This window comes from Rutilus rutilus, assembly GCF_951802725.1.
Source record: "Rutilus rutilus genome assembly, chromosome: 5".
Classification (NCBI taxonomy): Eukaryota; Metazoa; Chordata; class Actinopteri; order Cypriniformes; family Leuciscidae; genus Rutilus; species Rutilus rutilus.
Window position 1 is genome coordinate 45,819,146 of NC_140213.1, and position 26,204 is coordinate 45,845,349.

The 26,204-nt window shown below is 38.0% G+C and overlaps 2 protein-coding genes across 3 annotated transcripts in view; one reads left to right on the forward strand and one right to left on the reverse strand.

Moving 5' to 3' along the window:
• Positions 1–4,767: 4,767 nt before the first annotated feature.
• On the reverse strand, positions 4,768–15,352 carry gpib (glucose-6-phosphate isomerase b). Its single transcript, XM_084410117.1, has 18 exons — positions 15,078–15,352; positions 14,667–14,757; positions 14,504–14,572; positions 13,467–13,586; positions 11,779–11,862; positions 11,428–11,574; positions 10,728–10,799; positions 10,601–10,645; positions 9,928–9,981; positions 9,481–9,541; positions 9,356–9,399; positions 8,756–8,908; positions 8,557–8,686; positions 8,406–8,482; positions 7,677–7,805; positions 7,061–7,136; positions 6,910–6,976; positions 4,768–5,328 (listed from the first exon to the last, which is right to left on the reverse strand). The coding sequence occupies exons 1-18, from the start codon at positions 15,194–15,196 to the stop codon at positions 5,205–5,207; spliced, it is 1,662 nt and encodes a 553-aa protein (XP_084266243.1). The 5' UTR covers positions 15,197–15,352; the 3' UTR covers positions 4,768–5,204.
• A 928-nt stretch (positions 15,353–16,280) lies between these two features.
• garre1 (granule associated Rac and RHOG effector 1) overlaps positions 16,281–26,204 on the forward strand; it is a 45,296-nt gene continuing 35,372 nt past the window's right edge. The window contains exon 1 of one of the 2 annotated variants that reach the window (XM_084409618.1): positions 16,281–16,398. The gene's annotated coding sequence lies outside the window, so the exon portion shown is untranslated. Of the gene's footprint in view, positions 16,476–26,204 lie in introns of both variants that reach the window. The other variant, XM_084409617.1, reaches the window with a different exon arrangement.

Below are 26,204 nucleotides of genomic sequence, written 5' to 3' on the forward strand. Positions count from 1 at the left end.
AATTTGGTTTTGTGTCATGTTCCTGTTACATGTCTGTCATGTTCTAGTCATGTGATCCTGCCATGTGTTCTGTGTTGTCATGTTGTCATTGGTTCATTGTTCACAGGTGTCCCTTTTGTCTAGTCATTAGTCTTGTGTATTGAAGCCCTCATGTTTGCCATGTGTCTTTGTCAAGTATTGTTTCTCTGTGGGTAAGGTCCTGTCATGTTCATGTTTTGTTCATGCCTTATGTTTGATCACAGTCTGTAAATAAACTGCACTTGGGTTCTCTACAAACTTGCCTCCAGTGGCTTCTGTTGTTTTGGAGTACATATGCTATTTAACATTCAAGGAGATGCAAAACTCACTGCTGTGATGATTGTTCTGTATGTATGGGAAGAGCATATGTTGAGTTTTGATATTGTTGGGCTGGTTTTGTTACACAGACCTGGCAACCCTGCCCTCAGGTCTCTGTGATACTCTGGTCTCCGATGAAAATCGTGCTGATTCAGAGGTTCGTCTGACACCAGATCAGCGCTGAAACTGAAGCAGATTTTCTATGTCAAACCGGGTTTCTTTCTCGATGACAGTGTCGGGGCTCCAGGCCAAAGGACCACCCAAAAATCTCTGGACAGTGAGGATTGGCTTCACATAACTGCCGGATCCGTGGGAACGTGTGTGTGTGTGTGTAAACCCAGCCGTGACGCTGGGAATCAGAGCTCCACTCCGCATCTCTGCCATTAGATTGATGTGTAATTTAATCACGGGACTTTTTGCTGCTCTTGTTTTCCTAGATTGAAGAATCACAGCTGATCGCATGATGAGAATCAGTTCAGTAGCAAAGTTTTCCATGAGTCTCTGGCCTTCCGTGACTTCTGTGATGGAGTTTGAACAGTGAATGAATGAAAGTCCATGAGGACGGGTGAAATCTGGTGCCATTGACCTCAAATAAATACATGGGACGATGTCAAAGGCCGTGCTCGGTCTGCACTAGTGTACATGCATGCAAAAATAGCATGTGAAAAGTTATGCTGTATGCACTGAACAACATTGTGCATGTTTAAATCAGCAAACAGCGTCCAGTTATTGTCTCGTAATTAAATACTATTTTGCATTTTCTTTTACTCCAGTTTGAAATGTTGTCAATCTATCTGATCAAATACAGAGTCAGCAAAGAGGATTTAAAATCAGTTTATGAAAAAGTAAAGCAGTGATGCATTTATTGTGTAAATGACAACAAGATCCTCCATTACACTGAATTTAATCTAAATCCGCCTGTGAGCTCTTTAATTCATATCAATCTATATCCAAATTCATACTGATATCAGTTGTTTGACTGATTGTTATATTTCTCCCAAATGAATGAAAAGTCTTTGTTTACAGGGTTAAATGGTTGAGCTCGACTAATGCAGTGAAAATTATGCAAACAAAAATATGTGGAAATAAAATGATTTACTTCCATCCTGAAAAAAGAATCCAAATGATTTCCCTTTCTGTGTGTCACAATTTTATAGAAAAGTTTCAGGGAGACGTAATGCAGTAACTGTGAAACGCAGTTAAATATTATGTTTTGGTGATTAATAATAGCAATATTAATAACAAATATAGCTGAAAGCAGCCATTAAGGAGCCAAGCACAAACACATGATAAGTCATTAAGATCATTTCAGGCAAAATGGCTGAAAAATCATAAATACAATCACTAGTGATGTGATTTAATGCTTTATCACTTTTGACCAATAGGTGGCGCTGTTATGAAATTGACGTGGTGTGGTTAGTGTGAGGCGACAATGACACATGCAAAGTTTGGTGTCAATCTGCCAAAGCATTGCAGAGAAACAGCCTCAGAGTCATTTTGGCATCATGCCACAACTTTGTTGGTGCGTAATATGAAAAGTTTTGTCTATTGACACGAAATCCATAACTTTTTGCCTGCATGATCTTAAGATGATATGATTCGTTTTTAGTGAAAATCGGACAAACTGTCTAGGATTTGTTCGAAAAAGTTCGTTTTGAAAGAAAATCAACATGGCGGACGGGAAGTTCGAATGAATCTGTCGAATCTGTGGCAAAATTGGTGTATTTTTTCGGCATGACCCAAGGAATCTATGAAGACCAGTTTCATTACAATAGGCAAAGCTTATCAAAAGTTGTTAGCATTTTTGGCCATGGTGCTGAAGACACATAGCGTGTTTCATAAGGATACGCCAATGCGTTCGCAAAAAATAGCATTTTACGACAAAATTTAAAATGTCTGACGCTCAAAATGGTTGAAATGTGGAAAATTGGGTATCGTTCGACTCGGCATGCTGCACCGAATCTGAAGAGGCCAGTTGTGTGATTTTTGGACAAATTGTTAAGAATCATCTTGATCTGGTTAAATTTTTTGGTAACACTTTATTTTACAATGTCCTTGTTACATATGTAACATGTACGTACCATAGTAATAACAGTAAATTATGCATAATTACATGCAACTAACCCTCAACCAAATCCTAATCCTACCCTTACCCTATAGTACATGTAGTTGCTTAATATTACTCAATACTTAAATATATTAATTACACTGTAACAATGACACCCTAAAATAAAGTGTAACCAATTTTTTTGTGGAAATCAGAGTAATAATGGCCTAGGAGGATAATTGTCGAATAATTGTATTTCTAACCCTTACGGTTCAAAAGTTCTGAACAAACGTGAGTGCAACAGTTGGTGGCGCTAGAGGGATTGAGTTAGAGACTCCAAATGTGCTGTAGTGACATTTTAGACTGTCCTCTATCTGTGTGCCAAATTTCATAACTTTCTTTTTTTTATATATTATTAAAATGATTTTATTCTTTCATGCTGGATCCAGTCGTGAAGGCTGAGGTGAGACTGACCAAATGTTTTGGCATTATATTAATGTTCAGTGCTTGTTCAATAGTAATAATAGTACAGTATACACAAGCAAATAATTTCAGACGTTCACTAGAAAGAAAGCACATCAGACACGAGTTATTGGGCAGAAATGATGAAGAAACATGTTTCCTTCAGTGACTGATGTGTCTGTTATCTCACATCATCGATCGGTTGAACAGGAGACTCGAGCCTTTATTGCTTTAATTAAATGGACACCAGCTCCATTTATGGAAAATGCCAGATAGTTTTTAGCCTTGTTGCCACGGTAACTGCATTGCCTTTCAAATTGCTGTGAGGATCTTGATATGTTAATTCATTTTGCATTCTGCCAGTTTTATCTCAGCTCAGATGAAATTTCAGAAATCATTCTCCTACTGATTATTATTTCTTCTTCTTCCAGGAAAAAGCCGGAAATAACCAGGCGTGTGATGTTTGAAGTGAAAGTCATGTTGCCAGGCAACAAGCACATTTTCCCCTGATCTGATCTCTCTCTGAGATTTCTCTGTGATCTGTCAATCATTTCATCAGATGCAGGAATTATTTACAGCTCCAAAACTCGTGCGATTAATCATTTCTGTATGGTAATATAGGGTAATTTACTGTTGTTCATTCACATGATGTTTTCCAGATGTGAGTTTTGCTTCTGACTCTGTGTGATTTGGGATTTGAGTGGAACAGAACACAACTGACCTTTGACCTCATGATCCAAAAGAGGGAAACACTGGGAACTGGGAAACTGATGAACTGTTATGCATATGGACCTACAGCGCCACCTGCTGCTGGTGAACAACTCGTCCTTCTGATCCGTTATGGAAATCAGATGCAGCTGATTTCTTTCATATATATATATCATATTCCAGATAGTTGAAGAAGATATGTCATAATAGCAACACTAAGAATGCATATTGAATGAATTCATTAAACTAACCTATAGGTTTTAATGAAAGCGAAGATGTCTGAAATGTACATCTAATTCATGGAAATACTGAATAATAACCCCATTAATTACAATAATTATTACGTATTATTAAAAATAATAACATTAGTCACTCTGGGCCTTCAGTGCTAATTCTGCTGGCCCATCTTACCCCAAGGTCTAATTTAATCTTTTTACTTCAAAATAAAAACTATATCTAAACATGAATGTGTCCACAAATCCCTCATTAGCAAACAGACAAAAAAACTTTGATACTCTGAATCAAATACTTTTGATACTTTGAAACTTAATACAGTGTCATAGTTCACTATTTTCCAGAGACACAAAATTAGAATAATAATTCTCAAAACTGTTTCGGCTGACTAAATCTCACAAATGTTGATATTCAGATGAAAAATAGCAAAGCCATTCATCAAAAGCGCTGAGATTAGATTTTGTGTCAATTACGGTCAGGATAAAAAATTAAGGTGATGGCTCATCTTACCCCGACTTACCCTATGTAGTAGGCAAAAAACAGTATGTGACAAAAACAGTAAAAAGTACACGGATGACCTACTACTAAATGAAATGTGCATTCGATGGACACTTTACGATCCCATGAGGCCACAGAATGGCAGCAATGCAACTGATGCTGGAAGTGTCACATGATAATGACATCATGGAGAATGTAGTACGTCCAGATTACACTCATACTATATGAAACACTTTTTTAGCGGTCGTGAAGTAATTATTCAAAATAAGTTCCTACTCAAGATTGTATGCGATTTCGGACGCAGCCATGGAAATGTGAAGTTGAGCACATTGCATTGTGGGATACATTACAGTATCCATCGCAGTGTGCATTTACATCCCAGACGCGTGGAATCCACATGTACAGGGTCTGGGCCCACACTATGTTGCTGTCTGGGATTTATGGATTTGGTCAATTCTATATCGAAAAAAGTGACTTAGATTGCAGTGTTTACATTTTATCAGTTCATGCGTAGTGTTCACACTATTTCCTACTCAAATAATGATATTTTTGATATTTGATATTTTAAAACACTCCCACTTGTGATGAAAACAGAAACTTTCATGAAGTACAAACTGTAAAACACGTGGTGCTTCAGATGAGGGACATTTCACAGAGTTTGGTGTAACAAAGATGGTAACTTTTTTTAATTATGCATTATCATAAATTAACACAATACTGCATATTCATGGTTACACAATAAAGCGTTAACTGTCTGTTAAAAATAAACTACATTATAGTTTCAAAATATTTTAAAATCTAATTTAAAAATGTTGGTTCAACCCTCATTATTTGTGCCGTGTGCTTTCAGAAGGTTGGTGTGGTTTTGGGATGCAGCAGGGGATTCTGGGAAAAGGTGAAGCTTCTCTTCATGGTTCATTTAAGCGAAGTTCTTCTTGAGGAAGTTGATGAGGCCGTTGGTGGATGAATCGTGGGAACTGACCTCGGCAGAATCCTGAAGCTCGGGTTCGATCTTCTTCGCCAGCTGTTTCCCGAGCTCCACGCTGAGAATAGAGAGAAGACAGACGTGAATATGTATCGAAATGAGTCTGGAACTAAAACTAAAACCGTAAGAAAACTTTTTGTTACTTGAAACAGTTCAGTTTAGTTGTTTTAGTTTTGTTTTCATGGACATTTAGTTTATTTCTCATTATTCCCTGTGTTTACGTATGTTTTCATTGGTTGCCATGGTTACTCATTGTTCCATTGATTTCTCACACCTGTTGCTTGTTTAGATCATTAGTACTCTTTAGCCCTCAGTGTAGTTGGTCTTTGTCTGGTGTTGAATGTTGCGTCGTTTCTCATGTTTTTTTATTCTCTTTTGGTTTTGTAAAATAAAGCTACGTCTCGTCTCCTTCCTCATCCTGCCCGTGACATTATTTTCATTTAGTTTATCATTTTCATTTAGTTTAACTTGATGTACTAAACAATAGTGATGTGAGAAACAAAGCTTTTCAGTACTCTGAATCAATTGAATCGATTCCTTCAAAATGATTCACTGATTCAAAGCGCTGGAAACGCCACACTCTGGTGACCCCTGCTGGCCAAAACAGTGTAAATGCAACAAAAACTCAGCATAAAAACACCGTTTACAAACCATTTGCAAATGTTTTCTTGAAAGGTTAGTCTATCAAATGGAATCTACAAATCATCAAGCACCATTAAATATGAAGTGTCTGTATAAAATGTGCTCTTTTATTAATTTTTTGGGATTGTTTTGTGTTTTATAGAGGACGTGGTTAGTCAGGCCAACTATACTCGTCTTTTTTATTATACAAATGTGTCATTACAATTGTCTACAACTTTATAAAACAGACCCGAGATCAGGTAAAAAACATTTAGACAGTATTCACTGAGATAATCGCCCCCTAATGGCGAACAATTGATATTTCGAAACGGTTATGAAATAACGAAGCCTCATTTACCGAAATCAAGCGAGTTTGGCAGTTTGATACGCGCTCCGAATCACTGATTCGAAACAAAAGATTCAAAAAGGTTTCAAAGCTTCACAAAGAGCGTTTCAAAAATGGCCATCATTACTAAACAAACTAAAACTAAAACTGGAAAAAAATACTGAAAACTATACAGGCATATTTAAAATAACAAAGATGAATAAAAATGACAAAGCACAAATAACTAGAATTTTGACAGAAATGAAAATGAAAAGAGAAATTACAAAAAATTCCAAATAAATATATATATATATATATATATAAAAAAACTATAATAGTATACTATAATTATACTAAAATTAAAACGGGTCTTATAATAAATTAAACTTGAGCTCAGGATCAGAAATATAATTATTTTGACGGGTTCATTCTGTTTCATTAACATTCCAGATATCATTTTATTTATTCTTCCTAAATAGTTTATTTTCTTTTTTATTTGATACATTCAAGTTATCAAGTTACTATAGTCATCTAAAACTAAAACCATAAGAAAATATTTTCCATAATTGAAATAAAACTACTTTACAATATTATTAAAAACTAATAATAAAATAGCACTGGTCTGGTAATAATAGCTACTTAACGCATCAAAACTCAATTTATTTAATCATATCCATACATTCGCTGACTCACCCCCACTGATCAAAGCTGTTGATTTCCCACATGACGCCCTGAATGAAGATCTTGTGTTCGTACATGGCTGTTAAAAAAGGTCAGAGGTCAGGAACCTGCAAATCTGATGATACCTAATACACTACAACATTTCAAACAGCGTTTAACCCACCAATCAGAACGCCTAGAGTATACGGGGACAACTTTTTGAAGATGATGGAGTTCGTTGGCTTGTTTCCTTGAAATACCTGGACAGAGACGGATGGATTATGTTCTAACACTACTGCAATACTCAGAATTCAGCTGTGGTCAAAATGTAGTATTGCTTATACATTGTATAACATCTATTTTATAATAATAGTATCTGAAATTATCATTACGCAATGATAAATATTCAAATAGTAGTATTCTACATTGTTCTTCACTATGTTGCATGTGATTTGCACATTATAAAATATTACAAATTATAAAAATTGAAATGTTAAATAAATAAATTAAATTATAAGTTTGCATGGAAAATCTGGAACCAAATCGTGAGTCAAATTGCTTATTTATCACACTGGAAATTGAAGGTCATGATTGTGGGATACATTATCTCATGCACTATATAATATAATATATATATATATATATATATATATAATATGGGTATTCATACAGAAAATCCACATACTGTGCACATTATACAGGCTGCATGAGTATTAAGAGTAGTGGTGTTTCTGGGATGTAGTTGTGATCTGTGTCATGTAGGGGTCAGTATAAGCCAGTGGTTGACTTTCTATTCTCACTTTGTGTGGTAGAATACTCTCTAGTTTCTCTCCGCTCAGTCCTCCAGCTTCCAGCTCTTTCTTCGCCTCTTCAGTCGTCTTTCCCTTCATCAGTGCCTCGGTCTGGGCTAGGAAGTTCGCCACCAGGATCTACAAGTCAGATCACATTTATTTATATAGCATTTAATACTGTACAATACAGATTGCTTCAAAGCAGCTTCACGTAAAAAAACAACAACAAAAAAACAGGAAAATAAAAGTTAAAGTCACCATGAAATCAAAATAGACAATTCTTGTTTTTTATTTATTCACTCATGATTTTGACTTTTTAAAGTCATGATTTTGACTTAATATGTCATAATGTTTAAACTTTTATGTGATAATTATGACTTTTGAATTTTCATCTCATAATCAAAACTGTCATCATTTCGACTTTTTATCTCATAAATGTGACTTTGTTTGTCTTAATTTCGACTTATTATGTCATAACTTATGACTTGTGTCAAAATTCGCACTAATTTTGACTTAGTATGTCATAATTATGACTTTTTTGTCTAATTCCATATTTTTGAAGTCTCATAATCACAACTGTCATAATTTCGACTTCATAAAACAATCTCATAAATATGACTTCATTTTTCATAATTTCGACTTTTTGTCATAATTATGACTTTTTATGTCATAATCACGATGTTCCCCATGTCTGAAATGGGCTTCAGTAAACCACTCGGCGACCCTGCAGCTCAGTACCTTGTGGTGAAGGCTGTTTCTGATTGGATGTTGAGTCTGGGCAGGAATGAGGAAGTCAGCAGGGATCATGCGGGTTCCTGTTGAGGAGACAGAAGGGTCAGACAGACGCCCCTCGTTCTGTATGTCAGATTGAGCAGGTCAGCGAGTGAACCTTGGTGGATCAGCTGGTAGAAAGCGTGCTGTCCGTTAGTTCCCGGTTCACCCCACACGATCGGCCCGGTGTGATAGTTCACCTTGTTACCCTTGGTAGTGATGTACTTTCCATTAGACTCCATGTCACCCTGTAAAACCACAGCATTAGATATGGCATACTCCAACAAAAGCTCTGTGCAGGAGTGTGTGTTTTCTACCTGTTGGAAGTACGCAGCGAAGCGGTGCATGTACTGATCGTACGGCAGAAGGCAGTGTGTCTCCGCCTGGAAGAAGTTGATGTACCAGATGCCCAGCAGAGCGAGCAGAACGGGTGCGTTCTGATCCACAGGGGCCGTGCGGAAGTGAGTGTCCTGCCAGAGAGTTTATGCACACTTTTAAAAAGAGATCAGCACAGGATGCATTCAACTGATCAGTAAAGTTTTTAGATTTCTATTTCAAATAAATGCCTTTGTATTCATCAAACAATCCTGAAAAAAGTTTGAAATCCACGAAAATATGAAGCAGCACGACTGTTTTAAACAAAATTCAGCTTTGATCACAGGAATAAATTACAGTTTAATATATATTCACATAGAAAACATTTCTTTGAAATTCTAATAATATTTGACATTTTAACTGCATTTTTATTTATTTTTTAAAATTACAAAATCTTATCAGCCCCATACTTTTGAAACGCACGTGTATCTGCAGGTATAAATGTTTGACTTTGAATTTGAATATTTTAATTCAGCACTTTTTTATTGTTTGCTAATGAAGGTCAAATACTGATAACGTCCTCCTCCAGTAACAAAACCCACCATCCAATGAGCTCCAGCCAACAGCTTCTCGAAGTTCTCGAATCCTGCGACAGAAGAGATCAGACAGACGCTTGAGAATCTCTCACACTCATCGTCTGACACGAGAGTCACATGATAACACTCACCGATATGAAGTGCAATAGACAGCCCGATTGCAGACCATAAGGAATATCGCCCGCCGACCCACTGGAATCAAAAAAGAGGCACAATGCAGAACTGCATACAGTGTGATTTATGCATTATTAGATGTTCACTCAAGTGTTGTGAACATACTAATCAAGCTTTTCTTTACTTGATCAAACATACAGTAAGCTGAAGAGCTTATAGTGTCCATAATGAACGGGATTGTAAGGAACCTTGCCCTTTAAATATCAACAATGTGAGTAAAAGTATCCCGTCGGCCTTTCCAGTGACCTGCGCTCGGATAAGGTCAGGATCATGAATAACTGCGAGTCAGTCGAGAGACTCTGGTTACCAGCAGCTGCTGCTGTGAGCTTACACACACACACACACACACACACCTACTTCAACAGGGCAAAAATAACTCAGGCCCTTGACGGACACACACTCACGTCCCAAAACTCAAACATGTTCTCCGGGTCGATGCCGAAGTCCTTCACTTTGGGCTGAAACACAGAACGGAATAAAGTTGGTCTGAGAACTTAAAAAATCTGATGCAATATTTTCAAATGTCTGCTTTTTTAAAGGGGTCAGGTCATGTCTTTATTGATTATGTTTTCTCCCTGAGATGTCCATAATTATAATGCTGGTCAATTATCTTTAAGTATCTTTCAAAGTATCTTTAAGACACAGAACCAAAAAACAAATGACAAAAACACAACAAAATTAATAAAACTTTAACTAAAATTTGATTGAAAACAGAAAATAAAAAGAATAAAAAATATTTATGAAAACTATAATAATATCTCTCAATGATACTAAAATAATACTGTTTATAAAATGCATTTTTTCAAGTGCATCTTCTGTGTAAATGGTTTTTTAAAAAGAAATGATTTGATCTAAAGCACTGTGTAGGAAGTGTGCTTTATAAATAATCTTTCTTTGCCTTGCCTTAGACATTTTCTTGCAGTTTAGTTTCAATAAATGCTCTTTTTGGTTTGTTTTGAGTTTTGAAAGTTACAATATGATTTAATAGTACAATGAAGTGTTTCATTTTTAAAGTTTTATGGAAAATGTAATTCCTGATGATATGAGCCCTTTACATCTAAACTAGAATGAACTTACTCCATTGGTAGAGAGCGCCACGAAATGCTTGGCAACTGCAGATTTCTGTGAGAATGATAAAAACGACAAACAAATCAATGCGTGGCACAGACGCCTCATACACGTCACTGTGAGAGATGCGACTCACGTCTTTGGCGGCCAGAAGGAACCATTCCTTCGCTGATTCAGCATTTGTGATGGTTTCCTGAGTCGTGAATGTCTGAGGAAGACAGACAGACAACAAACTACTTCACAACTTTATCATTATGATACATATAATATCAAATAGATTTTGTTGCTGTTTGAGCATGAAAAAGCTCTGCAAAGTTCCAGTTATTCTCTATATCAGTGTCAGTGTTTCTGAACTCCCTGAAACGCCTCCATTGTAGTCTTGAGTTTCTACCGGGAACGAACACGTCACAATATTCCTCATTTAAATAATTAATGCACAGAATAAAGGGGCGGGGCCTGATTGAGTTAGTTAGTAGGGTGTTGAAACTGGCGGTTATGGAAAGGGGCGGGACATTTCCCAAACATGCTCGAAGCGCTCGACCAATCACAACACACTGCTCCAGCCGACCAATCAGAGCACAGTGTGCTTTTCAGAAGGAGGGGCTTCATAGAGACAGGAACTAAACAGAGCATTACTGACAGACTGGGAAGAGAGGAGCCGCAACAATGGAGAATATGAGGAGAATAATCAACATTCAAGCAGGAAAACCTGTTCTAGTAGAGCCCAGAAACAACATCAAGAAAAGTGTATAAAATGGCTTCTTTAAAATGTTTATTTCCTCTGCTTGTTTGTGTATCTCTGCTTATGCTGTAAAATATGTTTATTTTATGAATACCTTCGATGCGACAATGAAGAGTGTGGTCTCAGCGTTGAGTTCAGCCAGAGTCTTAGCGATGTGCGTTCCATCGATGTTCGACACAAACCAGACCCGAGGTCCGCCTTTAGAGTAGGGCTTCAGTGCTTCTGTCACCATTAAAGGACCCTGAAACACACGCACACACACACACAAACACACACACACATATATATTTATAGTATTAATTTTTCACAGTATATAAAAACAACTATATAGATGCCTGTACAATTTTAGGATGGGGGTCCTTGGCATCTAAAAGATTGAAAACCCAGATCTAGAACACCAAAGCAGGAGGAAAAGAAAAAAATATAGAGTTTTGATTTCACAAACCAGATCAGATCCACCGATGCCGACATTCACCACATCAGTGATGGATTTCCCAGTGTAACCCTTCCACTCGCCACTGCGGACTTTCTGTGGCGGGAAGAAAAACCTGCGAGTTATAATAACATCCTGGTGTCACGTTCAGCTGTTGTTGTTATGATTCTGCCTTTGTGTACCAGATCTTCTCTTGTCTTGAGGCAGGATCATGGCAGACTCATGTTTTATGTGTAAGCACATGGCCATTTGTTTGGGCTGTGTGCTTGCGTTGTCTTGTCACCTTACCCCGCCCCCTTGTTATCTCATCTTGTAATTATTTTATCATCACCTTCACCTGTGTTCCTGATTAGTTTGCTCCCTATTTAATCCCCTCATGTTTTCTGTCCTGTGTCGGTACATTGTCAAACATTGTGTGTATAACGCTGTGACTGTCCTGTGAGTACTTCGTCTGAATCCTGTTTTATGAGAATTGAGAGATTGTATTGCTGTTTTGTTTCCTGTCAAGTCAGTCCAGTCTTTGTTTATTATCTAGTCTTAGTCTAGGTGAATTCCCCTCCAGTCCTGTTTTGCCCCCTCGTGGGTTTTGTTTTCTGTTTTGTGTCATAATAAACCTTGAGTGTCTGCATATCGTCTGCATTTGGGTTCTCTCCTTCAACCACATGACAGTTGTTTTAGCTTCGTTTTCATCGACTTTTAGTTTGTTTCTCATTCTTTCCTGTGTTTTCTTGTTTATTAAAGTCCCCCAGTAGTCAATTTTATCCCTTAAAACTAAACTTTGATCACCAAAATGACATATTTAAACGTTTTTCCTTGAAAAAAATGTCTTAATGCCAAAAATACCTTGAACTCGACACCCTTGCCTCATTTAGTATGTGTGGTTCTATGAATATGCAAATGAGCCCCACCTCCGCTCACTCACTCAGCTCAGAGATCCACTCATTGACGATCACACGTTGATCTGATTGGTTACAAGGTAGTTTGTGACGTCAGAAACACCAGCGATTTCAAAGCGTGTTTTTGAGACTGTCTTTGGTTCACTGCAGTGAAACCAAAGAGAAAACACTCAGCAATGGTGTCGACTTATGAATTTACACATGGTTTGTCTTAAAGCATATTAAAAACTCCACATAGACATTTAAACAACATTAAAAGCTTGATTTTCACCACAGGGGGACTTTAAGTATGTTTTCATTGGTTGTCATGGTTACTCATTGCTTCACTGATTTCTCACACCTGATCCTTGTTTCGTTCACTGAGTTCACTCTGTAAATATTGGCTGCGTTCAAAAACTTAGGCAGCTGACAAGTGCCATCAGGCGCAAACGCTGCCTACAAAGTCATGCGTCTATGCTGCCCTAAAAATCGATCTGATGAAGGAATCTCAGGAGACACGAAGTGAAGCTAACATTGGATTCGGACGAGCCTTGATGCCTCAAAGGCAGCGTTATTAATTTTCGTACGCAGCCATTGCCCTCAGTTCAGTTTGCTCGTTGTCTGGTGTTGGACACTGTTTCGTTGACTCTCGTTTGTGTATATCTGTCTTTTGTTTTGTTTAATAAAGCGACTGCTGCATTTAGATCTGCTACACTCGCACACTAGCCCAAAAACGAAACCTGGTCTCTGCTAAAACACTTTACTTGCTCAGTGTTTACCTGTATTATTTTTGAACAGCATCCCATCATCAGATATGACACTCACATGACAGAAGCCCTTCATCTTCTCCAGAACCTTGTTCACCTCTGGCATCACGTCTTTCCCATCCACATTTATGGGTGTGTTTGAGCGGTTCCTCAGGGCCACGTGGAGAACAGCTCGACCCTGTAGACGACACAATCATCATGCAATGCTGACAGTTATGATTTATGCTTTTGCCAGACACTTTAATCCAATGCAACTTGCACTGCATTGAAGATATAAGTTCATGCATTTCCCGAGAGTCAAACCCATGTCCCTGTTGTTGCTACTAGACTGTGTATAAGAACTGCAAGCATTTTACAAGTGCATCTCACATGTAAAAATGTCAGACAAATGAAGAATCATAGTAAGACTTTATAATAACTGCATGCTATGAATCTTTAAGCATTAGTAAATAGTTAATTCATCATTTATAAAGCATTAATAGACATTAATAAGCAGTTTATAAATACAGCTATAAATGCTTTATTATTGATTTATAAGCATATCTATAACGTGTTTAATAATTGTATTTTCAGATTTTATTAATGATCAATTTATCATTTCTAAATATGACATTATTTACAAACCAGTTATTTAGGAGTTGTCAGTGGTTCATAAGATTTAGAAAGTGCATAATAAACTATTTAAATGTATATTTATGCATACATATAGTAAGTTACTCAGTGTGTTAATAAATGCTTTATTAACATGTATTCCTACTGTAATTCATGATTAATTCAGGTAGTTATAAAACATTCAGTAGTTGTCAGTTAACTATTTCTGCGAGCTCATCTACTATTTATGCCTCAAAAAGCTTTTAAAAAAGAGATTTATTGATTGTTTATTAATGCTTTAAAAATTATGAATGAACTATTTACTAATGATTCATAGCATGCAGTAATAAAGTGTTACCAGAATCATTTATAGCACAAGTATCCATCCAAAAACACGTGTAAGTGCAAACAGAGCTCAGCTGATCTCGACCATAAACACAGCGAACGGGATGTGTATTCGGGCATGTGTTGATTTAAACCCAGACACACAAACATATGAAATACCTCAGTGAAATTAATCTTTTCTCCTGAGAACATCTTGTCTCTGGATGCCTCCACACCACGAGACTTTGCCTAGGATAAAGCGAATCAGAATATTAACAATAGCATGTGAAGAAGGATAAATCTGTTTAATTATCATGAAACATTCATCTGTTCAAAACTTTACCAGCTCCACGAGCATCTTCATAACCTCTTCATTTATACGGTTCTTAGAATAATCCAGCAAAATGTCTCCTTCGTCTGTTTTTAAAGTTAAGCTGTTAAAAGAATACAAACATCTGGTTTCTTCAGATGAACTCTTGGTTACAGAGGAAAACAAATCAAGCTGAACTCATAGAAAATACATACAATTCATAAATACACACTTACTTAACATATTTTATGCCATTTGTAAAGTTTACATTTTAAAAGTTATGAATTAGATGTGTGATTTCATAATGATTGACAGGATGGCAAAAAACTATTGTACTTGTGACCCCGCCCATGATCTGTGAAGATCAATTGCTATATTTAAAAAAAAATTAAATATTACTTTAAATAATGACCCGTTTCATGCAGAATAGTTAAAGTAAAGTACCTGAACTTTTGAAATCGGTTTTTATCAGCCTCGAACATCTGCCTCATGTTGAGATTCGCGGCGTTTGATTTGAACCATTTTTCTAGATTCTGAAAGTTTGGGTCGCTTGTCAGTCCCATCGTGAGGTGTATCAGACCGAACCTGTGAGTGTGTGTGTGTGTGTGTGTGTGTAAGAACCTCCGGCTGAACTGAACCCAAATGTCACAGATCCACCCTATGAAGGGCGAAGAAAGCAGCTGATCTGCAGCTCAACACACCCCTTCATTCACACACACACACACACACACACACACACACACACACACACACACACACACACACGCACACGCACGCACGCACTCACACACACTCACACTCCTCTATATATTATGTACTGTATAATATATTTTATTTATTAAATCAAATTTGGCCTAAACACACACACACACACACACACACACACACACACACACACACACACACACACACACACACACACACACACACACACACACACACACACACACACACACACACACACACACACACACACACACACACACACACACACACACACAATATGTAAATATAACTTTACATTTGTGTCTGGAAACAATCTACAAATAGCAACATGATCCAGTGATTGATTGTGGCGCCATCTATCGATCTATCATGTGAAAGACACTGAATATTGTGTTTGTTGAAACATTGAACACTAGGGGACACAGGAGTCCATCACATCAATCACACTCTCATACATCTGTGGCTGGGGAAATTAAAATTAAATAAAAATTTAATTAATAATAGAATAAAAAATAAAAAGTAAAATAATAAAAAAATAAATTAAATAAAGAATATGAAGCAATAAAAAATAAAATAAAGCATAAGAAATAAAATACAATAATAAAATTATAAAATAAAGAATATGAAGCAATAAAAAATAAAGCATAAGAAATACAATAATAAAATCAAATAAAAAATAAAAAACAAATAAAAATGAGAAAATGTAAAACTAAATATTATAAAATAATAATAAAAATATCACCACTGTCATCAAATAAATAAAGTAAACATAAATAACAGATAAAACTCTTTGAAGAAAAAAATAATTTTAATGTATTATTATCATCAATATTTTACAGTATTAACAAAAAGTTCCAATGCCATTAGTACTTTGGTGAAAACTATGGTTACCATAAAGTGCACGCGCTCTATGGTATTGTAGGTCGCGCACATCGCCTGTCGATCTCGCTCGTGCTCGTGCTCTGTGTGTGCGCGCGCCCGGAAGCCGCGCTCCGTCACTTCCTCTCTCCACAGACAGGAGGGTGGGGACAAACAGCTGGTAAGTGATGCCGTGATCCGACCGCCTGCTCGGGCTGTTTTTCACACCAATAAACGCCTTTCCCGGAGCCACTACAGGTAGGACTCGTGTCCGTTAATCCCACGTTAAATCGAAACACTCAAGCGCTTGTGTTTTGACGTGTTTGAGATGTTTTTGAATCCGTGTCAACGATAGGTGCTAACGGCTAACTGAGATTAGCTCCATAAATACTGATGATTTTTTTTTTTTTTTTTGTAAAATCATTTGAAACGCCATTTCGCTGCTGTTAAAAAAAGTGAAATGACAGGAGGACAACATTAAAGTGATATTTCAGCGACGTCAAGCGTGTATGTTTGGTCGTTAAGTGGTTTTGGTTCATCTGTATCAGCATTGAGCCGTTTAAATCTCATCAAATCTGCTGCAGTCTGACTGTCTGGTCTTAATTACTCCAATTAACGACGTGATTAACTGCCCACGGTGTCCCTAAATTACGCTGGGGCTGAAGACCCTTCAACGCCCTGAAAAGGCACAGATACGGTTCACTGCAGCCCTTTAACACCCTAATGACAGCCGACGGGTGACACACACACCCAAACCCCTGGCGGGTGTCATTGGCGATGGATTAGTCATTTTTGGGGTGTTGAAGTGTCAGAAACTGCTGGATTTGGTTTGAACTGCAGCATCGTGAAGATCAGATCAATGCATGATCATGTCATCAGTAATCAGACATCATACTCCGGCTCTAGTGGTAGTTTAACGCTGTGTAACAGTCCTAGCTGTTAGTTTTGCTCGGACTAGGCTATTTTATGTTTTGTTTCTCTGGAATGAGGGTTGAAGGCATGAACAGTGTGTTTTGTTGAATTTAATTTAATGTGTCAGAGAATCCGTCCGAGTGTCAGGAGGATCCAGATTCCTGGTGTGTTTCTAGAGGCTGTAGCTCAGAATATTTCAGGATATTTATACTCAACTGCACACCAGTGTAACCCTGTAAGTAGCTTAAATTACACTTTGCAGTGTGAAGTTAAATGTATTTGTTGCCCCATAAGTGAAAAGGTATTTTCATTGGATTTTATTTGGCTGTTTTTAAAGGGATGGTTCACCCAAAAATGAAAATTCTGTCATTAATTATTCACTCTCATGTCGTTCCAAACTTGAAAGACATTCATTCATCTTTGGAACACAAATAAAGATCTTTTTGATGAAATTTGAGAGCTTTCTGTCCCTCCATTGACAGCTACGCAACTACCACTTTGACGCTTTAAAAAGCTCATAAAGAGATTGTAAAACTAATCTGAATGAATTGAGTGGTTTAGTCCAGATTTTCCTCTATCTCTTTATATGATGAACAGATTGAATTTAGGCTTTTATTCACATAAACATTGATCAGCGACCATAAACAAAAGCTCAACCGAACCTGGTTGATGCGCATGAACAAACCTCATTGGTTCTTGCTGAAGCTCAAATGTGCTGCATAACACGAGAATTAACCTCATTGGTTCTTGCTGAAGCTCAAACGTGCTGCGTAACACGAGAATTAACCTCATTGGTTCTTGCTGAAGCTCAAACGTGCTGCGTAACACGAGAATTAACCTCATTGGTTCTTGCTGAAGCTCAAACGTGCTGCGTAACACGAGAATTAACCTCATTGGTTCTTGCTGAAGCTCAAACGTGCTGCGTAACACGAGAATTAACCTCATTGGTTCTTGCTGAAGCTCAAACGTGCTGCGTAACACGAGAATTAACCTCATTGGTTCTTGCTGAAGCTCAAACGTTCTGCGTAACACGAGAATGAACCTCATTGGTTCTTGCTGAAGCTCAAACGTGCTGCGTAACACGAGAATGAACCTCATTGGTTCTTGCTGAAGCTCAAACGTTCTGCGTAACACGAGAATTAACCTCATTGGTTCTTGCTGAAGCTCAAACGTGCTGCGTAACACGAGAATGAACCTCATTGGTTCTTGCTGAAGCTCAAACGTTCTGCGTAACACGAGAATGAACCTCATTGGTTCTTGCTGAAGCTCAAACGTTCTGCGTAACACGAGAATTAAACTCATTGGTTCTTGCTGAAGCTCAAACGTGCTGCGTAACACGAGAATTAACATCATTGGTTCTTGCTGAAGCTCAAACGTTCTGCGTAACACGAGAATGAACCTCATTGGTTCTTGCTGAAGCTCAAACGTGCCGCGTAACACGAGAATTAACCTCATTGGTTCTTGCTGAAGCTCAAATGTTCTGCGTAACACGAGAATGAACCTCATTGGTTTTTGAGAAGCTCAAACGTGCTGCGTAACACGAGAATGAACCTCATTGGTTCTTGCTGAAGCTGAAACGTTCTGTGTAACACGAGAATGAACTTAATTGGTTCTTGAGAAGCTCAAACGTGCTGCGTAACACGAGAATGAACCTCATTGGTTCTTGCTGAAGATTTTCCATTTTTGGGTGAACTGTCCCTTGAAGGTGCTTTAGCAGTTGGTTTTGTTTCAGGACCCAAATTGTACATTGTTCAGACAGGGACCCAAAACAGGACCAGATTTGATTATCATGATCAATTGTTGAAATTTATAGTCTAATTAATTATGCTATTTTTTAAGCCAGTGATGCATCACACAATACACATGGTTGTGGTCTGTGCAAACTATATTTATCATCTTTATTGTTGGATTTGACGGTTCCAAGAAGATCCTTGGAACCTCCGAAGGTTCTTTATAGTAGAACAAGGTTCTTTAAAAAAAAATTCTTCACACTAAGATTTTTTTAATTTTATTTATTTAAGATCTGTTGACTGAAAGGTTCTTTCGGGAACCAACCAAAAATGCTTCCTCTATGACATTGCTATTTTTAGAGTGTGTTCTGGTTTCTTTTACCTTGTGTAGTGTTTATGGTTTTTGAGGATGAGGGCATGTGACACAATCTGACTTTCTAATATAACTATCTTTTACCATGTGAGAGATGAGTTTTTGTCTCAACATGCTGAGTTTGATTGCTGAACATCTAAAAATGTCAAATCTCAACTTTTTTTAGAAGTTGATAAGCATATTTAATATATTATATTATTTGCATTTAGCATGTTTCCCCTGCTCTCTATGATCAGTCAAAACAGACATGTGACCCACTCATGTACAGTATTCACAAACTAAAAAAACACAGCATTTTTTTACACGGTGTGATTGTGATCCTAATGGTTGGTTTCCACATTCTTCACCCTGGATTCCACAGAAGCCTGTGATTAGTTTGTTAGATTTCTGCGAGTAGGTCAATTACGCTCTATTCTGTGTGAACCTCATTGTGTTTTGCAAGCAGGGTTTTCGTTAAGCCCTCTTTTGAAAAGTGCTGCGAGCAGACGGCCAGCCCCTCGGAGCTTTTGTATCCCGACTCTGGCAGTGGCTTCTCTGAGTTCATGTGGAATGTATTTCCTGTTTGGGTCCCTTCAGTTTTGGGAATGAAAGAAAAAGCATGACTCGCTGCTTAATGGATGCTGCAGCAGGACTAGTTATTTAAAGAAGTGTTTTCTCATGATCGCCTGGAACATTTTGTTTTTCCTGACCTTTTACAATGCAGGAATATTGTTATAGTCTGGGAGATTTGTCACTATGCATGAAATAGATTTTAACCTCTTGATGTGTGTCTGATAAATACCTTAATCAAGTTTAAGTTAAGGATATTTTTAAAATATGAAATATTTTGATGGTTTAATTGAAGTTGTAGGGTCATTAAAAACAAATATTTTTTATCACTATTGGCCACTACTGTATTATAGGGTTAGTTCACCCAAAAATGAAAATTCTGTCATTAATTACTCACCCTCATGTTGTCTCAAACCCGTAAGACTTTCGTTCATCTTCAGAACACAAATGAAGATATTTTTGATGAAATCTGAGAGCTTTCTGTCCCTCCATTGGCAGTCTACGCAACTACCGCTTTGACGCTTCAAAAAGTTCATAGATAACGTAAAACTGATCCATATGAATTGAGCGGTTTAATCCAAATTTTCTAAAGTGACTCAGATTTAAGTTAGGCTTTTATTCACATTTAAATATTGATCAGCGGATAGAAACAGAAGCTCAACCGAACCTGCTTGATGCGCAAGAACAAACCTCATTGGTTCTTGCAGAAGCTCAAACGTGCAGCGTAACACGGTAACAAACCTCATTGGTTCTTGCTGAAGCTCAAACGTGCTGCGTAACACGAGAATGAACCTCATTGGTTCTTGCTGAAGCTCAAACGTGCAGCGTAACACGGTAACAAACCTCATTGGTTCTTGCTGAAGCTCAAACGTGCTGCGTAACACGATAACAAACCTCATTGGTTCTTGCAGAAGCTCAAACGTTCTGCATAACACGAGAATGAACCGCATTGGTTTTTGCAGAAGCTCAAACGTGCTGCGTAACACGATAACAAACCTCATTGGTTCTTGCTGAAGCTCAAACGTGCTGCGTAACACGATAACAAACCTCATTGGTTCTTGCTGAAGCTCAAACGTGCCGCGTAACACGAGAATGAACCTCATTGGTTCTTGCAGAAGCTCAAACGTGCTGCGTAACACGATAACAAACCTCATTGGTTCTTGCAGAAGCTCAAACGTGCTGCGTAACACGATAACAAACCTCATTGGTTCTTGCAGAAGCTCAAACGTTCTGCATAACACGAGAATGAACCGCATTGGTTTTTGCAGAAGCTCAAACGTGCTGCGTAACACGATAACAAACCTCATTGGTTCTTGCAGAAGCTCAAACGTGCTGCGTAACACGATAACAAACCTCATTGGTTCTTGCTGAAGCTCAAACGTGCTGCGTAACACGATAACAAACCTCATTGGTTCTTGCAGAAGCTCAAACGTTCTGCATAACACGAGAATGAACCGCATTGGTTTTTGCAGAAGCTCAAACGTGCTGCGTAACACGAGAATGAACCTCATTGGTTCTTGCTGAAGCTCAAACGTGCTGCGTAACACGAGAATGAACCGCATTGGTTTTTGCAGAAGCTCAAACGTGCTGCGTAACACGATAACAAACCTCATTGGTTCTTGCTGAAGCTCAAACGTGCAGCGTAACACGATAACAAACCTCATTGGTTCTTGCTGAAGCTCAAACGTTCTGCGTAACACGAGAATGAACCTCATTGGTTCTTGCAGAAGCTCAAACGTGCTGCGTAACACGATAACAAACCTCATTGGTTCTTGCTGAAGCTCAAACGTGCTGCGTAACGCGAGAATGAACCTTATTGGTTCTTGCTGAAGCTCAAACGTGCTGCGTAACACGAGAATGAACCTCATTGGTTCTTGCTGAAGCTCAAACGTGCTGCGTAACACGAGAATGAACCTCATTGGTTCTTGCAGAAGCTCAAACGTGCTGCGTAACACGAGAATGAACCTCATTGGTTCTTGCTGAAGCTCAAACGTGCTGCGTTACACGAGAATGAACCTCATTGGTTCTTGCTGAAGCTCAAACGTGCTGCGTAACACGATAACAAACCTCATTGGTTCTTGCTGAAGCTCAAACGTTCTGCGTAACACGAGAATGAACCTCATTGGTTCTTGCTGAAGCTCAAACGTGCTGCGTTACACGAGAATGAACCTCATTGGTTCTTGCTGAAGCTCAAACGTTCTGCGTAACACGATAACAAACCTCATTGGTTCTTGCTGAAGCTCAAACGTTCTGCGTAACACGATAACAAACCTCATTGGTTCTTGCTGAAGCTCAAACGTGCTGCGTAACGCGAGAATGAACCTTATTGGTTCTTGCTGAAGCTCAAACGTGCTGCGTAACACGAGAATGAACCTCATTGGTTCTTGCTGAAGCTCAAACGTGCTGCGTAACACGAGAATGAACCTCATTGGTTCTTGCAGAAGCTCAAACGTGCTGCGTAACACGAGAATGAACCTCATTGGTTCTTGCTGAAGCTCAAACGTGCTGCGTTACACGAGAATGAACCTCATTGGTTCTTGCTGAAGCTCAAACGTGCTGCGTAACACGATAACAAACCTCATTGGTTCTTGCTGAAGCTCAAACGTTCTGCGTAACACGAGAATGAACCTCATTGGTTCTTGCTGAAGCTCAAACGTGCTGCGTTACACGAGAATGAACCTCATTGGTTCTTGCTGAAGCTCAAACGTTCTGCGTAACACGATAACAAACCTCATTGGTTCTTGCTGAAGCTCAAACGTTCTGCGTAACACGAGAATGAACCTCATTGGTTCTTGCTGAAGCTCAAACGTGCTGCGTTACACGAGAATGAACCTCATTGGTTCTTGCTGAAGCTCAAACGTGCTGCGTTACACGAGATTGAACCTCATTGGTTCTTGCTGAAGCTCAAACGTGCTGCGTTACACGAGAATGAACCTCATTGGTTCTTGCTGAAGCTCAAACGTGCAGCGTAACACGATAACAAACCTCATTGGTTCTTGCTGAAGCTCAAACGTGCTGCGTAACACGAGAATGAACCTCATTGGTTCTTGCTGAAGCTCAAACGTGCTGCGTTACACGAGAATGAACCTCATTGGTTCTTGCTGAAGCTCAAACGTGCTGCGTTACACGAGAATGAACCTCATTGGTTCTTGCTGAAGCTCAAACGTGCTGCGTTACACGAGAATGAACCTCATTGGTTCTTGCAGAAGCTCAAACGTGCTGCGTAACACGAGAATGAACCTCATTGGTTCTTGCAGAAGCTCAAACGTGCTGCGTAACACGAGAATGAACCTCATTGGTTCTTGCTGAAGCTCAAACGTGCTGCGTTACACGATAACAAACCTCATTGGTTCTTGCTGAAGCTCAAACGTGCAGCGTAACACGATAACAAACCTCATTGGTTCTTGCTGAAGCTCAAACGTTCTGCGTAACACGAGAATGAACCTCATTGGTTCTTGCAGAAGCTCAAATGTGCTGCGTAACACGAGAATGAACCTCATTGGTTCTTGCAGAAGCTCAAACGTGCTGCGTAACACGAGAATGAACCTCATTGGTTCTTGCAGAAGCTCAAACGTGCTGCGTAACACGAGAATGAACCTCATTGGTTCTTGCTGAAGCTCAAACGTTCTGTGTAACACGAGAATGAACCTCATTGGTTCTTGCAGAAGCTCAAATGTGCTGCGTAACACGAGAATGAACCTCATTGGTTCTTGCAGAAGCTCAAACGTGCTGCGTAACACGAGAATGAACCTCATTGGTTCTTGCTGAAGCTCAAACGTGCTTGAGCTTCCGTTTACCAGAACTGATGTGCGAGTTGATGAATGTTAAATGTGAATAAAAGCCTAAATTCAATCTGTTCATCATATTCATCATATAGTCGCTTCAGAAAATTTGGACTAAATGGCTCAATTCATATGGATTAGTTTTACGATCACTTTATGATCTTTTTGAAGCGTTGGTGGTAGTTGCGTAGCTGTCAATGGAGAGACAGAAAGCTCTGATTTCATCAAAAAAGATCTTCATTTGTGTTTTGAAGATGAACAATGAAAGTCTTTGGAACGACATGAGGGTGAGAAATTAATGACGGAATTTTCATTTTTGGCTGAACTAACCCTTTAAATAATTTAGTGAGAATGATGCTTCAAAAGGATATGCATTGTTTTGCATTTGTTCCCCAGATGCTCTGAAATGCATTTCTTGGTATTTCTGTATGTTTATATAGATGTTGCGCATCATGCACAATCTGTTCTCTGCATAACTGCGTCCTGTGAAACACAATCTCGTCTGTTTCTTTAATTTGACCAGCGTTTGGAATATGAGCATTGGTGTTGGCTAATACTGTTGCTATGGCAATAATGCTCAGGTCAGCTGCGAGCCAGCGACCAAACGCGCGGTTTCATGAAGTTTCTGTTCTCTTAAACTGAAGCGTCAGTCTTTGAGCAACACATGGCAACTTTTGCTCTTTTAACAGTCTGTGAAAATAGAATTGGTTTTTCTTAGACTTCTAGCTCAGTTGAGAGGGACGTTTCAAGGTTGCATGCATTTAGGTTTGGATACATTGAGAGCCAGAGGTCTCTCTCTCTCTCTCTCTCTGTGTGTGTGTGTGTGTGTGTGTGTGTGTGCGCTTGCAGGCTGGGCCAGCAGGCTGAAAGATATCCCACTAACAAAGCATTCCAGTGTTGTTTCGGAATATGCTGCATTCTCTTGCTGACTGCTATTGCAGTTTAGAATGTCACAATGGAATCTTTTCATGGGGGAAGGGCGTGTGTGTGTGTGTGTGTGTTTCTAACAGAAGTCAGATTAGCACTTCTCACTCTTTATGGATTTTTTTTAAGTGCTAAGTTTTGTCTGAAGCCGAACTTAAGAAGCTTAATCTTTTTAGGACAGGTTTATCTAAAAGTTTTTTTTTTTTTTAAGTGGTGTTAAAGAAGTATTGAGCTTTCAGCTTTTTTTTTGGCTTCAGCACTTCAGCCTTCACTAAATTAATCACCTTAAATTCACCGTAAAACAATTTTCTAAGGCTGGGTATTAACACTGATTTTAAGAATCGATTTGATTGGATTCAAAAACTCTTGATTAGATTCTATTTTGATTCCGGTTTCATATCACTTAGTTTGAAAAACAAAAACAAAAAAGTGTCTTTTATGACAAAAAAATAGTTTATATAACAGATTTATTCAAACATACAATCAACGAGACATCACTAACAGGTTAAGTACAAATATAATGAATATGTAGCAAGTAGACAAAATAAACAATATGTACAGTTATAATACACAGATTTCAAGAATCTTATAATATAATATAGCCTACATTCGCATATATACAGGGAACCCTGTTAGTTGGTACATTAATACAATATTAAAGGTTAAAATGAAAAAATAACAGGGTCAAAATTCATTCAATTAGTATTTATTTAGAGATGCATGATTCAGGATAAATTGAGAATTACGAAATCAGAAATCACGATTCCACCACAATTCTGAACAGCCAACTAAACAAAATAACATGTAAGTTAATATCGGCTCTGACAAAATGTTAATTGCTGCAGTCTAATAAAAAAAAAATCGATTAAAAAAAAATCGGGTTGAGTGAATGATTCAATGACTCGCTCGTTTCATTACTGGATGAATCATCGTTTTTTGGCGTAACGATGTAATCGATACAATCGTTATTTGAAGCTCCAAGTGACTTTCAAAAGCTGATTTACTTTATTATTATTATTTTTTTCTCCTATTGCTACCGTAGACATCAGTGTTTATATCCGAACTATAAACTTTAATCCCAGTTCTTCTGTGATATGAATATTTGTATCTCAATTCTTCTGTGGTGATATAAATATATGTAACAGAAATTAAGATAATGTGTGGTTGAAAAGTCTCAAAATGAGTTGTGTACAATGAAACATGCATATATTTAGCAAAATGCTCCTTTTCTGAGCTAAATGTAACAAAACGTGATGTTTTACTGACGTCTTTCCATGAAACTTTGAGCGATTACAGGAGACTTGATACATTTCTGTATCTTTCTGTATCTTTTTGACTATTTTACCATCCAAAAAATGGATGAGACTTTACTTCATCTATTGGGATTTGATTGAATCATAAAAAGGGTGTGTTACTTTGCATGTTATGTACCAGACTGGTGTCAGGTGGATTGAGAAGAGAAGGGATTTGTTACATCAACTAAAATACATGAAGTTGTTTCAAAGGTGGAGCAAAGTTTGATTACAATTTAGAAACCTAAAATTATTCTCTTTGGAATAATGTGGACTGATAAATCATTCAAAATGAGACCAGAACCATGTATTCATTTTGATTGCATGTTGACGTAAACATTAAAATAGAATATTGCGGTTATTGCAATACAAAATAACCCACTAATGTTATTAAAACATAGTCGTACAGGTTTGGCAATTGGCAC

Coding starts and splice junctions, on each gene's coding strand:
- gpib (XM_084410117.1), bottom strand. CDS start 15,196: ATGGGACTGACAAGCGACCCAAACTTTCAGAATCTAGAAAAATGGTTC. Junction 13,587..14,503: donor AAAAGATTAATTTCACTGAG/GTATTTCATATG, acceptor TGTCGTCTACAG/GGTCGAGCTGTTCTCCACGT. Junction 5,329..6,909: donor AACAGCTTTGATCAGTGGGG/GTGAGTCAGCGA, acceptor CTCTATTCTCAG/CGTGGAGCTCGGGAAACAGC.